This window comes from Salvia hispanica, chromosome 2 (genome assembly GCF_029641045.1).
Source record: "Salvia hispanica isolate PSC_SH4W2 chromosome 2, Shi_PSC_v1, whole genome shotgun sequence".
Classification (NCBI taxonomy): domain Eukaryota; kingdom Viridiplantae; phylum Streptophyta; class Magnoliopsida; order Lamiales; family Lamiaceae; genus Salvia; species Salvia hispanica.
In genome coordinates this window covers 43,694,825-43,714,078 of record NC_142693.1, presented here as the reverse complement: position 1 = coordinate 43,714,078, position 19,254 = coordinate 43,694,825, and the positions used below count along the sequence as shown (strand labels likewise).

At 36.2% G+C, this 19,254-nt stretch overlaps 1 protein-coding gene and 2 pseudogenes across 2 annotated transcripts; 2 read left to right on the top strand and 1 right to left on the bottom strand.

Annotated features, from left to right (window-relative positions):
• Positions 1–284: 284 nt before the first annotated feature.
• Positions 285–1,541, top strand: LOC125188516 (beta-galactosidase 5-like). Its single transcript, XM_048085456.2, has 5 exons — positions 285–392; positions 503–609; positions 694–807; positions 946–1,148; positions 1,228–1,541. Exons 2-5 carry the CDS (start codon positions 526–528, stop codon positions 1,289–1,291), a joined length of 465 nt encoding a protein of 154 aa, XP_047941413.1. The 5' UTR covers positions 285–392; positions 503–525; the 3' UTR covers positions 1,292–1,541.
• Positions 1,542–3,016: 1,475 nt separating this feature from the next.
• LOC125201236 (cytochrome P450 71AU50 pseudogene) lies at positions 3,017–4,554 on the top strand (annotated as a pseudogene). The gene is made up of 2 exons (XR_016135579.1): positions 3,017–3,878; positions 3,937–4,554. The product of XR_016135579.1 is annotated as a cytochrome P450 71AU50 pseudogene (transcript).
• Positions 4,555–13,476: 8,922 nt separating this feature from the next.
• LOC148932468 (uncharacterized) lies at positions 13,477–19,254 on the bottom strand (annotated as a pseudogene).

Here is a 19,254-nt window from a genome sequence, read left to right as displayed (position 1 = left end):
ATTGTTCTGAATGTTCAAAGTTTGATGCTACATGCTGGTTGTGAACAGATGTGATAAAGAAGATGAAGTAGTTAGAGGTTTAGATCTAGAATTGCAGCTTTATTCTTTTTACTTTCTGCAGCTTTTCTGATGCCTGTTAGTTAAAGGATCTGGTCCCCATTTTATTTCATTTTGTAAATGGAAAATTCTTAGGTGATGATACATTGATACTTACTCAATCTTTTCCTTTTTTCTTACAAGAAATACGATATCTAACGTGAGATGACATGTTCCCTTATTACAGGATCAGCCTTTGGAACTCAAGAAACAAAAAGTTCACTTTCTCGAAATCTGCCAATTTCCATGCTGGAGTAAACAGCATCGCGCTGCTTGGTGTGAACGTTGGGTTACCGGTTTGTTTTCCCTATCCTTTCCTTCTAAATGCATGAAAGACATTATATGTTCACTTGCTATAGCTTCTTGTTTCGTTACACTGACACGATTGTTTCTTTCCCATATCAAGAACATAGGCCACCGTTTTGAAAGATGGAGCACTGCCACGGACCTGTTAACTTACATGTGCTAGACCATGGTACACGAGACTTGTCACAACAAAAACGGTCTTACAAGGTTCATATTTTACTTTACTCGTGCTTGTAATTTCAATCATGCACAAACTTTAAATGAGAGACCTATGCCTTTTTTGCTTTTCAGGTTGGAATGAAAGGAGAAGCCATAAACTTGTATTCGCCAAGTAAAATATCGTCCGTTGATTGGATGAAAGCATCTCTCGCAGCAAACAGGCAACAGCCACTAACTTGGTACAAGGTAACACTGTTAGGACCAGCTATAACAATGTGTATTAAACAAATCCACGTCGACCTGGGCTTACTCTGGCACCGTATTAGAATTGATATCATCTTCCCCTTTAAAGGGTCATATAAGAGCACTCTTCTTATTTGAAAGGCTTACTTCAACGCACCAAATGGGAACGAGCCGTTGGCTTTGGAAATGAGTAGCATGGGAAAGGGGCAAGTGTGGATCAACGGGCAGAGCATTGGAAGATATTGGACAACCTACGCGAAGGGGCAATGCAGCGGTTGTAGGTACGAAGGAACGTATCGACAAGGAGAGTGCCAAGATGGATGTGGGAAGCCAACACAAAGATGGTATGTAAAATAATTTTGAAAGCATACATTTATTATTGAATTAGTATTTTATTTATAAATATGATGGTTGTTTGTGTAGGTACCATGTTCCAAGGTCATGGCTGAAGCCCACCCAAAATTTATTTATTGTTTTTGAGTGGTGATGCTTCCAAGATTTCCCTTGTTAAAAGATCACTTGCTTATGTATAGAATATGCGACTTAGATGGATAGATTATTATAAATAATTAAGCTCCAAATTTGAATACTCCATTCTTTGTAAATTATGGATATTATTGAAACGCCTATGTAATATGCAAGGAAGAGAGGAATATTTGATTTGTAAATTATGGATACTCTTGAAACACCAATGTATTAATATTATGCAAGATATTAATGTCCATATTTATCAAAAAGGTTGCCAAATTATAATATTTGTATCAAAAAGAGTAATAAACAAATTCTTTTCACACCACATTCTAATAACTATGGCAGTTACACCCTAAACGAGTTTCACAAAGGTGCTGACAAGCATAAATAAATTAAGCACGCCACCATTTTCTTCTTTTTTGGGTTCTTAACTAAAAATTTAAAGCGATTCATTGTTTTATTAAAGGACTTACATTTTCATCCTTTGAATTCTGTTACAATAATATTTGCGGTCACTATTTTTTAAAATATTATTACAAGTCTTTAAACTTTGATGTAATATTGATAGAAAGACTTTTCGTATTTTTTCAAACTTTAAAATTTTCATAGACCAAAATGTCTTTATGCATTAAGAACTATTTTTTGTCAAATTTCTTTAATTGTTATCCCTAGCCTTGTTCTCTAATCCCCTCTCTTATCTCTTCTTTATGCTTCAAATTAAATTATTACTCCCTCCGTTCCATAGTAATAGAGTCGTTTTGTCATTTTGGTACGTTCCATAGTAATAGAGTCATTTCCCTTTTTAGTAAAAGTCAACACATTTTTCCACACCTACTTTACTCTCTCTTAATTTATTCTCTCTTCATCTATGTACCTTTTTCATTTTACACTTACTCTCCCTTTACTTAACTCACCTAACACAATTTTTCTTAATCTTCGTGCCGAAAAGAAACGTCTCCATTACTATGGAACGGAGGGAGTATTAATTTATGATTTTCTCTCATCTGTATTCCTTTCTTATCTGCATTTTGTTTTTCTCCTTAACAATATGTATCCATTTATCTGATTTTATCAAACTATAAAATTTTCATAGACCAAAATGTAGTTATGCCTTAAGAACTATTTTTTGTCAAATTTCTTTAATTGTTATCCCTTCTCTTATCCCCTCTCTTATCTCTTCTTAATGCTTCAAATTAAATAATTTTAATTAATTATTCTCTCTCATCTGCATTCCTTTCTTATCTGCGTTTTGTCTTTCTCCTTAACAATATGCATTCATTTATCTAGCTAAATTATTGTATTAAAGAAAAAGAGAATCTTAAAGAACAAAATAAGAGAGAGAAGAATATAAAGAAGATGTAGGAGAGAGGAGATATATAGAGAGGAAGGATATAAGAAGAGATGATAAAGAAAAATTAGGGGGATAAAACTATATTACCACATAAATAGTCTTTAAGGACAGAAGGATATTTTTTCATAAAAAAAAAAAGAAGTAAAAAATTTCGTACAAGGATATTACATTAAAGATTAGAAATGGGTAATAATATTTTTAAAAAAAAATTAAATAAAAAGTAAAAAATTTCTTTACTTGCTTGTTCCTCTCTTTTCTGTGCCATTATATCTTTTTTCTTTTTTTTAATTCTAGCACGAGAACAAACATAAATGGTTGTATAAATAAATAGAAAATAATGATAAGCAAATACTCCCTCTCTTCGGACTGATCCACCGAGAGAGTGGGAAAATGGATAGGATATGGGCGATTTTACCAGTGACTCTACTCGTTTGTCTCCTCATCACTCGAATCAACACCAAAAGACTTCCCCCAGGCCCAAGAGGCCTTCCCATTTAGGCCATTTCCACCTTCTCGGCCCCAACCCTCACGTCGATCTATGCCATTTAGCCCGAAAACACGGCCCCGTCATGGGCCTCCGCTTCGGCCTCGTGCCAGCCGTGGTCGTATCATCCCCGGCAGCAGCCAAGCTGGCCCTCAAGACCCACGACCTCGTCTTCGCCAGCCGCCCTCGCCACGACGCCTCACGCCTCATGAGCTACGAGCAGCGCAACTTGGTCTTCGGCCCCTACGGCCCCTACTGGCGCGACATGCGCAAGCTCTGCACATTGCACCTGCTCTGCGCTGCCAAAATCGTCCAATTCAAGCACGTCCGAAAGGCCGAGGTCGGCCTCCTCGTCGCCTCCCTCAAGGAGGCTGCTGGCGCTGAGGCCGTTGACCTCAGCGCCAGAATCTCGGCCGTCAGCGGCGACATGAACTGCTTGATGATCCTCGGGAGGAAGTATTCCGACAAGGAACTTGATGAGGAAGGGTTTAAAGGTCTGTTCACGGAGACGATGGAGGTGGCCGCGCAGTTCAATCTCGCCGACTATTTCCCCTATATGGGAGCCTTGATCTTCAAGGCGTCACTCGCAAAACAAAGCGTCTCAGCAAAGTGTTCGATGGCTTCTTGGAGAAAATCATTGAAGATCACGTTCGGAACTGTGGAGAGAGGAAGCAGAGCGAGGATTTCGTTGATATTATGATGGCGATTATGGAGTCTGGCGAGGCTGGATTCAAATTCGACCGCCGCCACATCAAGGCCGTGCTCCTGGTAAACTTATTAATATCTTCGTTTGCTTGTTTCAGTCTAACATTATTTGTGGGTGCAGGATTTGCTGATAGCAGGAATGGACACTTCTTCAACTGCGATAGACTGGGCAATGTCAGAACTGATGAGACATCCAGCACTGATGAGGAAACTCCAGCAAGAGATTGAGTCGGTGGTGGGATTGGATCACATGGTTGAGGAATCACATCTCGACAAACTGGACTACTTGGACTGCGTGGTGAAGGAATCCATGCGTCTCCATCCCGTGGCGCCCCTCTTAATTCCTCACGAATCCATGGAAGACTGTGAGCTCCAGGGCTTCCATATACCGAAGAAGTCAAGGCTAACGGTGAATGTGTGGGCCATGGGAAGGGATCCTGATGTTTGGGCTAACCCGGATGCTTTTACACCAGAGAGGTTCATTGAAAGCGATATAGACGTGAGAGGCCGCCATTTCCAGCTCATACCCTTTGGTTCGGGCAGGCGGGGCTGCCCAGGGCTGCAGTTAGGACTGACCGTGGTGAAACTGGTGGTGGCGCAATTGGTGCATTGCTTTTATTGGAAGCTGCCCAGTGGTATGAAGCCTGAGGACATAGACATGTGTGAGCACTTTGGTTTGGTCACTGCTAGAGCTAAGCCTCTCGTGGCCATTCCTACTTATCGCCTACATGTTTCTTGAATTCAATTTCTGTTTATTGGCATCCTCAATGTTATTTGCGCAAATAAATACTGATCTAGATCAAAATAGTCTAGTTTTTCTCTTCAGTCATGATTATGGAATGATCTTGCATCACTTTGCAAAGTGTAGCATTGATGATCTAAACTTTGTTTTAATAAATTGATTATGAAGTACTCCCTCAGTTCCTTGTTAATAGAGACATTTCTTTTGTCACGGAGTTTAAGAATAGTGTGTTGAAATTGATGGTAAAAAAAAGTAAGAGAGAGTAAAGTAAGATAGATGGAGAGAGAATAAAATAAAAGGGAGAAATACTTTTTTATAAAAATAGAAACAACTTAATTAGCTTGAAACTTCCCAAAATTTAAAAAAATAACTCTATTAATATAGAACGGATAGAATAAATGTGTACGGAACTCTGATTAAAGCTTATTAAAAGTCATTTATGATGAGTCACTTTGCTCAAATCTTAAGTACATCCATCTAGGTACGTACCCAATTGATATTAACGCTTGCAATTATTGATGGGGCCATAAGGATTTGTAGATCCGTATCAATTATTGATCACGTTTCTTATTAGGGCAGTGATAAATTAACGAAAATTGTATATACAAAATTGGACATTTTAGGCATTTTACATCTATAATTACATTAATGACGATTAATTGGTTTATATATCACATATTTACCCTTTCGTAACTATTTTAGGAAAAAATTAAGTTTGTTAACTAAATAACTACAGATTTAGGAAAGTATTAAGTAGTTCTATCTTAAAGCGACATAATTACAGATAGATCAAAACTAAAAAGATGGATTCATCACATTTTTCATCATACATTTAATAAAATCTTGGGTAAGTAATTAGACAGACTCAACTTTTAAATGCTACAATATTAGAGCATCCGCAATGGTGCATAGGTCAGCCATAGGCCAGCCATTCTCTCCTCTGCCACGTCAGCAACACTAAAAAAACAACCTGCCACGTCAGATTTAGGCCAGCCATAGGCCAGCTATAGGCCAGCCGCAATAAAAACAATTCAAAATATACTACATTTACGGAATTAAAAGTACGATTAAAATACGGAATTAAATTTAGACACGTGTACGGGAAAATTCATTAATTGCATTTTAAAAAGTTACATAGATAAAAAAAAAAGTACATGCATAATAAAGAAAAAAAACTATCGTCGTGCAGTCCTCCGTGCCCACAACTCTTCAATTATATCCTTTTGGAGTTGAATATGAGCATCCACTTGGCGCATGCTGGCAAATTCCTTGAGTCGGCCGGCTTCATCGAGGGGTACCCCCTGTCGTACACTAGGGGTGGCCGTTCCGTGGCTTGGACCGGCTTCATCGTCACTGACCCAACTAGTCAGTTGTACGCCTTCGTCTTCGACGATCATGTTGTGCAGGATAATGCAGGCGTACATTATCTCGGAAACGCATCCGACATCCCACAAACGCGTTGGGCCCTTGATTGCCGCCCATCGAGACTGGAGCACACCAAATGCGCGCTCCAAGTCCTTGCGCGCCGACTCCTGTCGTTGCGCAAAGTAGGCCTTCTTTTCATCACTTGTTTGTCGGATCGTCTTCACAAAGACCGGCCACCGAGGGTATATCTCATCCGCCAAGTAGTAGCCCATATCATGCCGGTTGCCGTTGGCCACGAATGAGACGGCTGGACCGACGCCCTGGCACTTCTCGTTGAAGAGGGGAGACGAGTTCAGGACGTTGAGGTCGTTGTTCGACCCGGCTACCCCAAAATACGCATGCCAGATCCACAGCCGGTAATCAGCTACGGCCTCGAGGATTATCGTGGGGTTCTTTGACTTGTAGCCGGTCGTGTAGGCCCCCTTCCAGGCAGTCGGACAGTTCTTCCACTCCCAATGCATACAGTCTATGCTGCCTAACATCCCGGGGAACCCATGCTTCTCCCCGTGCATCTGCATCAAATTCTGACAATCTTCGGGAGTAGGGCTTCGAAGGTACTGCTCACCGAAAATGCTGATCACGCCCCCACAGAACTCCTTCAGACATTTCAGGGCTGACGACTCACCGATGTGGAGGTACTCATCCCACATGTCTGCCGCGCCTCCGTAGGCCAACTGTCTGATTGCTGCCGTGCACTTTTGGATAGGGGTGTGGCCGGGTCTGCCAGCCGCATCGTGCCTGAAGCGGAAACACATATATTGACGCTCCAATGCCCTAACGATGCGCATAAACAACTCCCTGCGCATTCTGAAATGCCGCCGGAACATGTTGGCGGGAAACCGCGGGTACTCTGCAAAGTAGTCCTCGTACAGCCGCTGATGTGCAGCTACGTGATCCCGATCAATCACTGCTCGGTGGTGGACAACTGGTGGAGGAGGGCGAGGTATCGCCTGCTGTTCCACCATACGCATGTACCGCTCCATCCCGCGGTTCATGTAGGCCTCCATAGCCTCGTTCATCCTCCGTTCGTACTCCTCAGGATCCCCACCACTACCGCTACCGCTACCACCCGCGTGATCCATCGCTCGATGATGCTCTTGAACAGAAAGTTAGAGAGAGAGAAAACTCGTTAAAACAAGTGGTGCAAATGAAAATGAAACGAAAATCGCGTTTATATATGATTTTAAAAAAAAAAAAAATCGAAAATCGGCGCTGGCCGATCGCTGGCCGATCGGGCCTCCACAATGGCGGCTAGCCGATCGGCTAGCGTTTTGGCCAGCGACGAGCGATCGGCGAGCCCACGCCGATCCGCTCGCCGATTTTGCGCTGGCCGATTGCAATGGTTCGGCTAGCCGGTCGCTAGCCGACCATTGCGGATGCTCTTATACAATAAAATTTTATTGAATAAATTGACATATAAAATTTTAGTCACTAAAAGAACGTCACATAATGTATTTAAATATTTAGGATTATCATTCAACTAATTATAATTTATTATTTCAATTTTCAGTATTCTAACTAATTAAAGATTATTATTTTGATTTATTTATAATAAAAATAAACTAAATAATAATAGTTATTCAAAAAACTAACTATTTCTTTGTTAAATGGAATAGTAGCGAAATTATAAATTATAAATATAACTACTTGTAAATAGGGTCTTATTCTAATGCTTATAGCACCCTAATCCAAAATCAAGACTAAATCTCCACCCTTGGATTTTAAAATGAGTGGATGAGATTAAAGCTCACAAATCTCAATAAATAGTAGACAAAATATCAACAAAAGGGTAATATCGTCATTATGTTATCATATGATAATTTTCGTGGGTGTTTTTTTATATCAACATTGTGTATTACAAATATCAACAATATGATATAAGAATATCAACATTAGTACAAGAAAATATCAACACATATTTATTGAGATTTTTACATGGTTTTATTGAGATTTTTTGATTTATTTGTTGATAAAAATCTGGGTATCAACATTTACGAAAACTAAAATAAAAAATATCAAATTTCATCATCCGAACGTCGTCGGAACATATGCAATTGAGATATCGTTGGAATCCTTATTAAATTATCTTTAATTTGATATATTTTTTGCGAAAAAATAATTTAAATTGAGAGAGTTACGTAAATTTAAAGATTTGAGATGATTTTGAGGAGAGAGAAAGTAGTTAGTTATAATTACTACAGGATTTGAAATTAATACCCTTTTAATTTAATTAATAATTATTTAAATTTAAAATATATTACACTTGGCATTATATTAACCACAAGATCTTCTAATCTAATAGTTGAAAATTGGTCTCAATTTGGGATTGATAATTAGTTAGCAATTGATTACATCCCCTTGTAAATATACTTAATTAATTAGTATTGTCATCCAACTAATTAAATATCATCACGTCGATTTCCTTGAATACTATACGTTTTGACTCAAAAATTATGAAATGAATACAACAATAAAAAATAAATTAAAACAAACAATCATTCGATCAAACGATTTTAATAGTATTAAATAATTTTTAAAATTGTAAATTATGAACAACCACATATATGTACACTTAATTTTATAATACTAACATTAAACTAACTGATAATCATTAATTCAATATCTTGACGCAAAATCATGAAATAAAAATAAATTTGATATATAAGTAATAAAAATAATTTAAAACAATAGTAGGAGCATTAATTATTATTCACATCCAAATATTTTATTATTCAACAATTTTAAAATGACCATATATATATATATATATATATATATACTATATATATACTTGATTTCTTAGTACTCTCGTCCAACTAATTGATGATCGTTAGTCGGTTTTTTTGTGGAATCTACATCTTGACTCAAAAATTACAAAACAAACATAATACAATGTATAATAGTAAAAAATATATTAAAATGATAATGGTCATTCGCATTCAATTATATTATTGTATAACTGAATGATTAGTTAAGAAATAATGATTAATATTTTATTAATATAAAAATACTTATCGCTAAAAGTAATTAAAATTAAAAAAATTATGTATATGCTTTTGGATATTTAATAAAAAAGGAACAAGCTAAGGAAACTATTAAAGAAAAATAGCGCAAAAATAAAAAGAAAACACAAAATATATTAAATTATTATGACTATAAGTATGTTCTCATGTATAGTTAACATTTCAGTTATATAAAAAATTATTTTATTATTTGAATTTATTATTTTCATATATTGAATTATTTCATTGTAACAATATTGATGATTTACATCGCATGACAATTTGAATGAAATATTAACAAAAAAAAACCCAAAAAAGTTATGAAAAAATAATATGAATGACAATAAAACACTAGATACTAAACTATAAAATGAACAAATATAAATTTCTTTTAAAAGGTAGTATAGTACTTTATTAAATTATATACTACGAGAGTAGTATTTATTTTATAATTAAATATAGTAATTTAATTATGTAGTGTGTTAATCAATATTAACATAAATAGTTTAAAACCTAAATCAATGATATTTTCCTAAACTAGTACAGTTAGAAATATCCAACATTAATTACTAAGGGTAAATTAGTCATAAAATATTATCCTCAAAATAGAATTAAATTAAGGGGTATTTTGTATATACAGTTGTTGTTAATTTATCTTTATCCTTCTTATTATTTGTCTAAGTTCTCCATTTTGATTCATTCTATATTACTCCGTTCGTCCCATAAAAAATGTCACATTTTCCTTTTTGGTTTGTCCCATAAAATATGGCATATTTCTCTTTTTAGATAAAGTTCTCTCTCATATGAATATAAAAATTATATTTTCTCTCTCCATTTAACATACAAAACAAAACCTCATAAAATTTTGTATCGCCCTACAAGTGTGACATCTTTTGTGGAACGGAGGGAGTAATATTTATTTCATGAATAAAGATATACGGAGTATTAACAAAGATTGTGTATACAATATATCCCTATATTTAAAATCGGTTTTTATTTAAATCGGTGTTTTTATCAACTAATATATCTTCACTAAACTACCATTTTATTATATTTGTAAAGTCAACTCATTATCAAATTACGTGAATTATATAAGGTACGAAATTATATATTACAATCAATGCAATAATATGCTTCCATTTGTTTAGTCAAATTTTAAATATAGATGAACCTTTTATGTTTCAAATTATACAATATAATTGAAATTATATACAATCACTGCAATAATACACTTCCATTTGTTTAGGCAAATATCAAAAATTGAATTTCTTGATTAATAAAATTTCTAGTTAACTAGTATTATCATTTAAAAATAGAAGTGATATCATCAAATTTGAATTCCCATTTATTTTAGAAAATTTCATAAATTGAATTTCTTTACGAATAAAATTTCTATTTAACTAAAATTATCATTTAAAAATGGAAGGGGTACCTTTAAACTTCAATTCCCATTTATTTAGACAAATTTCATAAATTGATTTATGAAATTTGTCTAAATAAATGGGAATTGAAAGATTTTTGCAACATCTTTGACTAATGTAATGTTATAGCTCAAAATATAACATTATATAATTAGAACTTTCAAACTTATTTTGAAGTGTTTGAATTCACTAAAATTCGAACAATATCCATGGGTTATTATAAAATCAATGGTATTTGCAATATGTTTGGATCCGAAGATGAAGACGAAACATTGTGTGTATGAGTCTAAAAATAAAGGTTACACACGCAACTCGTAAGACTACATGTATATATACTTGATTTATTTTTAATATCATCAAACGAAATAATTATAGTCATTCACAACTAATTATATTATTATTAAATAACTTTTAATTTTCTAAATTAAAAAAATGATGAGATGTATAATATACCTTGGTTATCAAACCAAGTAAGCACAAATTAAGAATCTTATCTCTTGAGTATGAATCTGGCGGTTTCCAGCGACTGGACTAAGGCACCCCATCGACACGAGGACAGCCCCACAACCCCGATATGTCACCGATTCGATGATTTTAGGACCTTTACAAATCTACAAGTTAAAAACACCAAAATTTGAAATTCAATATTTAATCTTTAGAAATAAAACAAAAGAGGGAAATGATAAAAATTGAGCATACCTTACCTTTCGAGAATTCGGCGAAGAGCAGGGAGTAAAAAATGAATAAATCAGAGTCCGGGCCTACATCCATGCTCTTGCGGAAAAGCATGGATATAGAAGAGAGAAGAGAACTTGGAGAAGTTTCATGAAAATGAAATAGACTTGTTGTGGGAACCATATTGAAAATTAACAAAACAATTCTAATATTTCAATTTAGATTATTAAATCAATTATACTACGAGTAGGTTTTTATACTACTCCCTGATATGACCAATTGTAGTGTGTGAATTGCGATCACAAATTAATAAAGAAATAGTAAATAATAGCCACCCGTATTAAAATTAATACTATGAAATTTAATCACTGTTTTTTAAAAAATTATGGATTTGTAATTATATAAATGTCTATTTCTTTTGAAAAATGTAATATTCCATCCGTCCGCGAATAGGAGTTCCTTTTTTTCCATTTTAGTCTGTCCGTGAATAGGAGTTCCGGTTTACTTTTTCCATAAATGGTAATAGGATCCACATTCCACTAACTCATATCACTCACATTTCATTTAAAGCTAGTACACGTGAGACTCATATTTCACTAACTTTTTGCCACCCACTTTTCTTAATATTTCTTAAAACTCGTGCCGCCAAGAAATGTGACTACTAATGACCAACAGAGTATGATAATAGATGGTTCCAAAATATGTGTTTAACAATTTCAAAATATTTAATTAGTTGTGAGACGCACTATATTAGGGAGTATTTATCTAACTAGTGTTAACACCCATGCTATGCATGGGACATAAGATTTTCATATAACGAATACTACTCCCTCCGTCCCGCTTAAGATGACACGTTTTCCTTTTTAGTTTGTCCCAACTAAGATGACACATTTCTTTTTTTGGTAACTTTCTCTCTCCAATTAATACACTCAACCACTTTTTCTCACTCCTATTAAAATATCCATCTATCTTCATCTCTCTACTTTAATATCTACACACACCTTCTCTCTCTCCAATTAAACACTTTAACCAATAACTCCTAAAATCCCGTGCCGGCTAAGCAATGCGTCATCTTAGCCGGGACGGAGGGAGTAATATTAATTAAACTATAGAAAATAAGAATTCAAAATCATAGAAAGATTTACAAAACAAAAATGTAAATCATGTCCCACTCTAAATTAATAATTTATTCTTTCCTAATAAATGAAAAAATTTCAAATTCAACAAACGATTTTATACAATTTTAATTTATGATATAAGTGGAGTAAAATAAATCACAAAGAAGAGATGAGTGATTAATGATCAAAGAATGTGAGTTTAGTTAAAATACGATACACAAATAAAGAAAATATGTGTGAGTTGAGATCGATTCAAAAAAATCAGATTATTATATAAATATAATAATTATATAGTTTAGTTGTGTATTACCATGTGAAGAAAATAGAGTACAATTTTATATATCACATGATAATTTAGTATAGCTAGCATACTAAACTTAAATGCATTACATCTATTTATACTGTATTTTATAATTTGAATAATTGATAAGTATTATCTCTATCTAAATTAATATGAAATATTATTCATTTTATTATTTATCCTGACAGTCAAATTTCTAAAATTGTTAAAATGTTACATATATCACAATATTCATTGTATAAACTAATAAAGCAAATGGAGTTTTGTAGAGTATTATTTATTCTTTTTGAAGAATTGAAAGAAAGACAACAAGAACAGTTATCTTAAATAAAAATAAATCAAATAATAATATTAATAATAATAAATTGCTAGGATTATGAAAAGCAAATAATACATTATCCTAATCCAAAATTGGTTTCTATTAACAAATAATACAATTATCTCTTCTCTATTCTGTCTTCGTACAACTTCGTGAAATAGTGGGGATGGGGTGTTAGTCTTCCTTTAGTGTCTTATATTTGTGTATTAATCTTAATCACATTAACTTATACGAAGTATACAATTAAAATTAAAGGAGGTCATTTATTTTTGCTAATAATATCTATGAGATACATATAAATATAATTAAAATCATATTAAAGCATGATATCTATGAGTTTGGGATAAGACTTATACTATAATTGTCATGAATTTGAACATGAAATAGTGGACCACTTTGGCATACACATACAATACAATGTGTTAAAGATAATGTTAAAAATAAAATCTTTGTGGATAATCTTTAGAAACAATTAACTATTTTTATTTCCTCATTAATTATCAAAATATACATAATGAAACAAAATTAAAGCTAGGTTCTAATTTAAATATGTATATTTATAAATTACAGAGACGGAATAGTATTAAATATAAATAAAACTTTATACATAAATATAATATAAAAATAATTTCAAAAGAGTAATAAAAACATTCAAGAAATTAATAAACAAATTTAATTTAATTTTTAAAATATATACAATAAACATAAATTTAACGCCTAAATTAGAACCTTGCTATAAACTATAATAATAATTATATAGTTTAACATAAATTCTACTCCTATTTAATTAAAAAGAACATTAATCATATACTACTCCTGTAAGAACCTATGCTACATTAAAAGCCCCAAATTAGATCCCAATTTGTATATACTAACTAAATCCATGAAACCCTAAATTAAACTGATGCGCCTCCTTCCTCTCTCTCCCTCAACGGTATCCAACTCCTTCCGCCGCTGCCCGCCCCGCCTGCCTCTCTCCGCTTGCCTCGCCGTCCAACGCCCTGATTCCCCGCCCACTTGCTTCCTCCACACCCGCCACACCTCATAGCTCGCCCAGTCGCCGTTCCCCGCCGCCCTCACACGCCAGCCTAGCTGTGGTGAGCTCCAGCGACTCCCTCGGCCAGCAACCGCCCTCTCCTTTTCTCATCTCTCTTTCCGTCGCCGTTGCCCACCACCGCCCGTTTTTCTCCTTCCTCTCCCTTTCTTCTTCTCGTTTTTTTTCTCACGTCTCTCTTAGGTACACCCCACCGCCGCTGTTGACGTCACTGTCGCTGTTACGACTTTTCTCCGAGGTCTCCCTATCTTAGCTCGTAACACACAAATCCACCGATAATTCGCGATAAAACGCAATAAGCAACGCAATGAATGATCAATAGGAAGGAATTGTATTACAAGAAGAACAATCAACAAGTACAATGATTCGAAAGAGAGAAACGCTCTAGATCCACGATCTAAGCTCAGCAACAAAACACAAATCACGCAAAAAGAAATGACAGCAGCTTCCCCTTTTTATACTCTGTTCCTAGCTCGTTCAACTCACGCGATCCTCGCCACTTTCCACGTCACATTCCACCTCAGCTCCCTCTTCACATGCAAACACGTTCTTTCCACGTCACAACCACGTCATAAGCTGCCACGCTCTCGCCACCTCAGCTGCCACCTCATCCTTTATTTAATATGTATCGCATGCTTTAACTATTGACCAAGCATGGCTTATTCGCTTATTGTAGCTAAAATCATGCTTGCAACAATGCCTCCCTCTCAAAGTTCCTTGTCCTCAAGGAACCATGGAAATCTTTCCTTGATGACATCCACAAACTCCCAAGATGCATCAGCCGGCTATCTTCCAACCCAATGAATTAACCACTTTGTTGCTGCATGATTCTGCCGCTTCACCATCTTCCTGTCCAATATAGCCTGAGGAATAGCATCATTTATGTGAGATATATTGGGTAAGTCAGTTATAGGACCAGTTGGGGGAGCAGCCGGTTTTAATAGAGACACATGAAACACATCAAGAATGGTTGCCGAGGAGGGTAAGTTCAACTTGTATGCTACCTTCCCTATCTTGTCCAATATCTGATATGGACCAAAATACTTCGGCTCAAACTTATGGTGTTTGCCTCTTATAGATCTCTGCCTATAGTCTTGTAACTTCAACCATACCCACTCTCCAATATTAAATTCCTTATCACTTCGATGTTGGTCGGCTTGTTTCTTCATCCTGTCAGCTGCTTTCTGAATATTTCCTTTAAGTATAGTAATCATCTCCTCTCTGTCTCTCAAAGATAAATCCACCGCTTCCACATTAGAGTCTCCTGGTAAATAAGGAACATGTAGAGGAGGTGCATAGCCATATAAAGCTTCAAAAGGGGTCATTTTGATACTTGAATGATAGGTAGTGTTATACCAATACTCAGCTAAGGCCAACCACCGAGACCAAGTATTTGGCTTTTCCCCCATGGCATACCTCAAATAGCACTACAAGCACCTATTAACTACCTCTGATTGGCCATCAGTTTCAGGATTTAAGAACTCCCTCCAAAAATTTCCCACAAAAATTGCCCCTCTATCACTCACCACTTTAATAGGCATACCATGTAGTTTAAAGACTGAATCCAAGAATACCTCTGCTACCTTCTTAGCTGTGAAAGGATGAGACAAGGCCATAAAATGGGCATATTTACTTAGCCTGTCTACTACCATAATATGGTATCATATCCTTGAGAATTTGGCAAAGCTTCAATAAAATCCATAGTTAAATCTGTAAAAAGAGCAGCAGGTATTGGCAGAGGCTGTAACAAGCCAGAGGGAGGAGAGTTACCTGGTTTGTATTTCTGGCAGATAACACAGACCCTCACAGATTCTCTAACCTCCTTCCTCAACTTAGGCCAATAGAGCAAGGCTGATATTCTCTTGTAAGTTCCCAACACTCCAGAATGACCAGCAAGAGCAGACTCATGAAAAATAGATAGTATTTGAGCCTTCAATGTCAGATCATTACCCACCACCAACTTCCCTTTTCTTCTCAACTCTCCCTTATTCCAACTAAATTTTGGATGTGAGCTCTCATCTTGCTGTTTCTCCTCGAGTAGCTTCTGTACTTGAGGATCCTTCTTCCATGACTCCTTAATTTTTGCAATCAATTCTAAGGGAATCACATATGAAGTTAGTGCATAGGTCATCACCTCTGGCACTCGAGATAAGGCATCAGCTACTGAATTTTCTATGCCCTTCTTGTATCTGATCTCATAATCAAACTGCATAAGTTTGGTCATCCAAGCCTGTTGAGTGGGGGTGGTCAGCTTTTGTTCTATCAAATACTTCAAGTTTTGGTGATCTGTCAATATAACAAACTTTTTACTTTGTAGATAGTGGCACCACTTCTTCACTGCCATAAGGATAGCTAACAACTCTTTTTCATAGACTGATAAGGCTTGATATTTAGGAGACAAGGATCTGCTAATAAAAGCTATTGGATGCTTGTCTTGCATTAGAACTGCTCCAATACCAACACCCGAAGCATCTGTCTCCACAACAAACTCTTTGGAGAAATTAGGCAAGGCCAGCACAGGGGTTGTGATCATGGCATTTTTCAGCTTATCAAAGGCATCCTGAGCTTCTGATGTCCATTTAAACACATTTCCCTTAATCACTTCTATCAATGGCCTTGATATCACCCCATAATTGTGTACAAACCTTCTGTAGTAGCCAGTTAAGCCTAGAAAACTCCTCACTTGCTTCACTGTCCTAGGCTGAGGCCAATTTTTAACTGCCTCAATTTTCCCCTCATCAGTAGCCACCCCCTCATCAGATATTACATGGCCAAGGTATTCTACTCTTTTACACCCAAAAGTGCACTTGCTTCTCTTTGCCAATAAGCTGTGGTTTCTCATCAATTCCATTACTATCTTCAAGTGATATTCATGTTCCTCCTTGGTGCCGCTATATATCAGAATATCATCAAAGAAGACCAAGATAAACTTTCTCAAATACTCCCTGAAAATAGTATTCATCAGATTTTGAAAGGTGGCTGGAGCATTAGTTAAACCAAAGGGCATTACCAAAAACTCATAATGGCCCAAATGAGTTTTGAATGCAGTTTTATGTATATCCTCTGGTCTCATCCTCACTTGCCAATACCCAGATCTCAGATCTATTTTTGAGAACCAAGCAGCCTTCCCTAGTTCATCAAGCAGCTCCTCTATTACTGGTATTGGATATTTATCCTTAACCGTTATAGCATTCAAGGCTCTATAATCCACACACATCCTCCAAGAAGAATCTTTCTTTTTAACCAACACAATAGAACTTGCAAAAGAGCTCTCACTGTGTCTGATTATTCCAGCTTTCAACATATCCTCAATCATAGTTTCAATCACATCTTTTTGATGTGCCGCATACTTATAAGGTCTCATATTTACTGCCTCTGCACCCTCTTTCAATATTATTTTATGGTCTTGCTCTCTCTGTGGAGGTAAGGTCTTCGGCTCCTCAAACGCTGCTGCATATTCTTCCAGAATTAAACTCAGACCAGGCCAAATCTCTTCTGCACTGATCTCATAACAGCAATCCAATTCTGTCTCAACTGAAGGCATCCATTGACTTATCTCTTTTTCATTCACATCTTCTTCTCCCTGGTTTAAAACATGTAAACAATGAAGCTGCTCAGCTTTTGGTGACCACCTCTCTCCTTGAAGCTTAACTTCTTCTCCATCTAGTTCAAATACCATACTGAGATTATTAAAATTCCACTTAATCTCTCCTAAGGTGGATAACCATTCTCCTCCCAATATGAGATCATAAGTCTCCAAGTTAATAAGATAGACTTCCCCTTGAAACTTGGACCCTTGCATCTCCCATTCCAGATTATTACACTTCTGTTTACATTGTAGGATTTGCCCATTAGCTACTTCCACTGCCTTTGAGTTAACTGGAAGTAGTTCACAATCAAGCTTCCTTGCTGCCTTAGCACTTAAAAAATTATGAGTGCTACCAGTATCTATCAGGATTCTTATGATTTTTTTCTGACATTTTCCCTTAATTCTCATGACTTGAGGGCCATCTTTTCCCCACATGGCATGCAGAGACAGCTGCAGATCAGCCTTTCCTTCCTCTATCTCCTCCTCACTCTCCTCCTGCTCTTCAACCTTAACTACATCTCCCACTTCCAGCAATTGTATCACATAAGATTTTCTTTTATTACATTGATGGTTTGGAGTGAATTTCTCAGGGCACCAGAAACATTCTTTCCTTGCTCTCTTTTCATCTATTTCCTTAGGTGTTAAATTTGTGCTAGCTCTCACTCCCCCCCATTTACTGTCCTTATTTCCCCATTCCAATTGGCTACAGCTCCTGCAACCTTACTAGTAGCTGTAACTGCAAGAGGTTTGCTACTCGAATAATAGCTGCTACTAGCTTGCACATTACTTTGAGTCACTTTTGATTTAACACCTAAAGCCTTAACAGTAAGTTCTTGTAATTTTGCTAGAGAATAAGCCTCAGCTAACCCCTTAGGTCTAAACATCCGCACAGGCATTTGCAATTCATCAATTAATCCAGATAGAAAGAAGCTCAAAGCTTGATCTTCTCTAATTCCTGCCCTCGGATATAATTCATCAAAAGTATCCATATAGTCTTGTAGCGTACCTTTTTGTTTGAGATTTCTGAGGTCAGCCAGAGGATCCTCATACGCATGTGCTCCAAATCGCGCGGCTAAGGACGAGCTATAACACGGCCAATCTGCATACGCCACATCTCCATGTAAGCTCTCAAATCCTCGATGCCACTGCAACGCCTTGCCTTCGAGATGAATCGCTGCAACTCTTACTTTCTCTTCATCTGGTACCTTCGCTACTTGAAAAAAATACTCCACTCTCATCATCCACCCTTCAAATCCATCTCCATCGAATTTAGGAAACTCATACCGTGTAGATCTTCCTCAATCATTTCCACCTTCGTTCCGAACTCCTCCACTACTACCTTCTCCGCAGTTTAGTGTTGCTTTATTTTTTTGATTCTGCAGATTAATTGCAGCGATCGCCTGCGTAAGTTCCTCCAATTTCCCTCCGTGAGCTTGCAAAACTTGCTCTAAAATCTCGCCCATTCTCTGCTCCATCATCTCGATCATTTTCTTCTCCATTTCCGCACCTCGAGTCACCGTTCCTACGTCCGGAGATCGATTGCTCTGAATACCACTTGTTACGACTTTTCTCCGAGGTCTCCCTATCTTAGCTCGTAACACACAAATCCACCGATAATTCGCGATAAAACGCAATAAGCAACGCAATGAATGATCAATAGGAAGGAATTGTATTACAAGAAGAACAATCAACAAGTACAATGATTCGAAAGAGAGAAACGCTCTAGATCCACGATCTAAGCTCAGCAACAAAACACAAATCACGCAAAAAGAAATGACAGCAGCTTCCCCTTT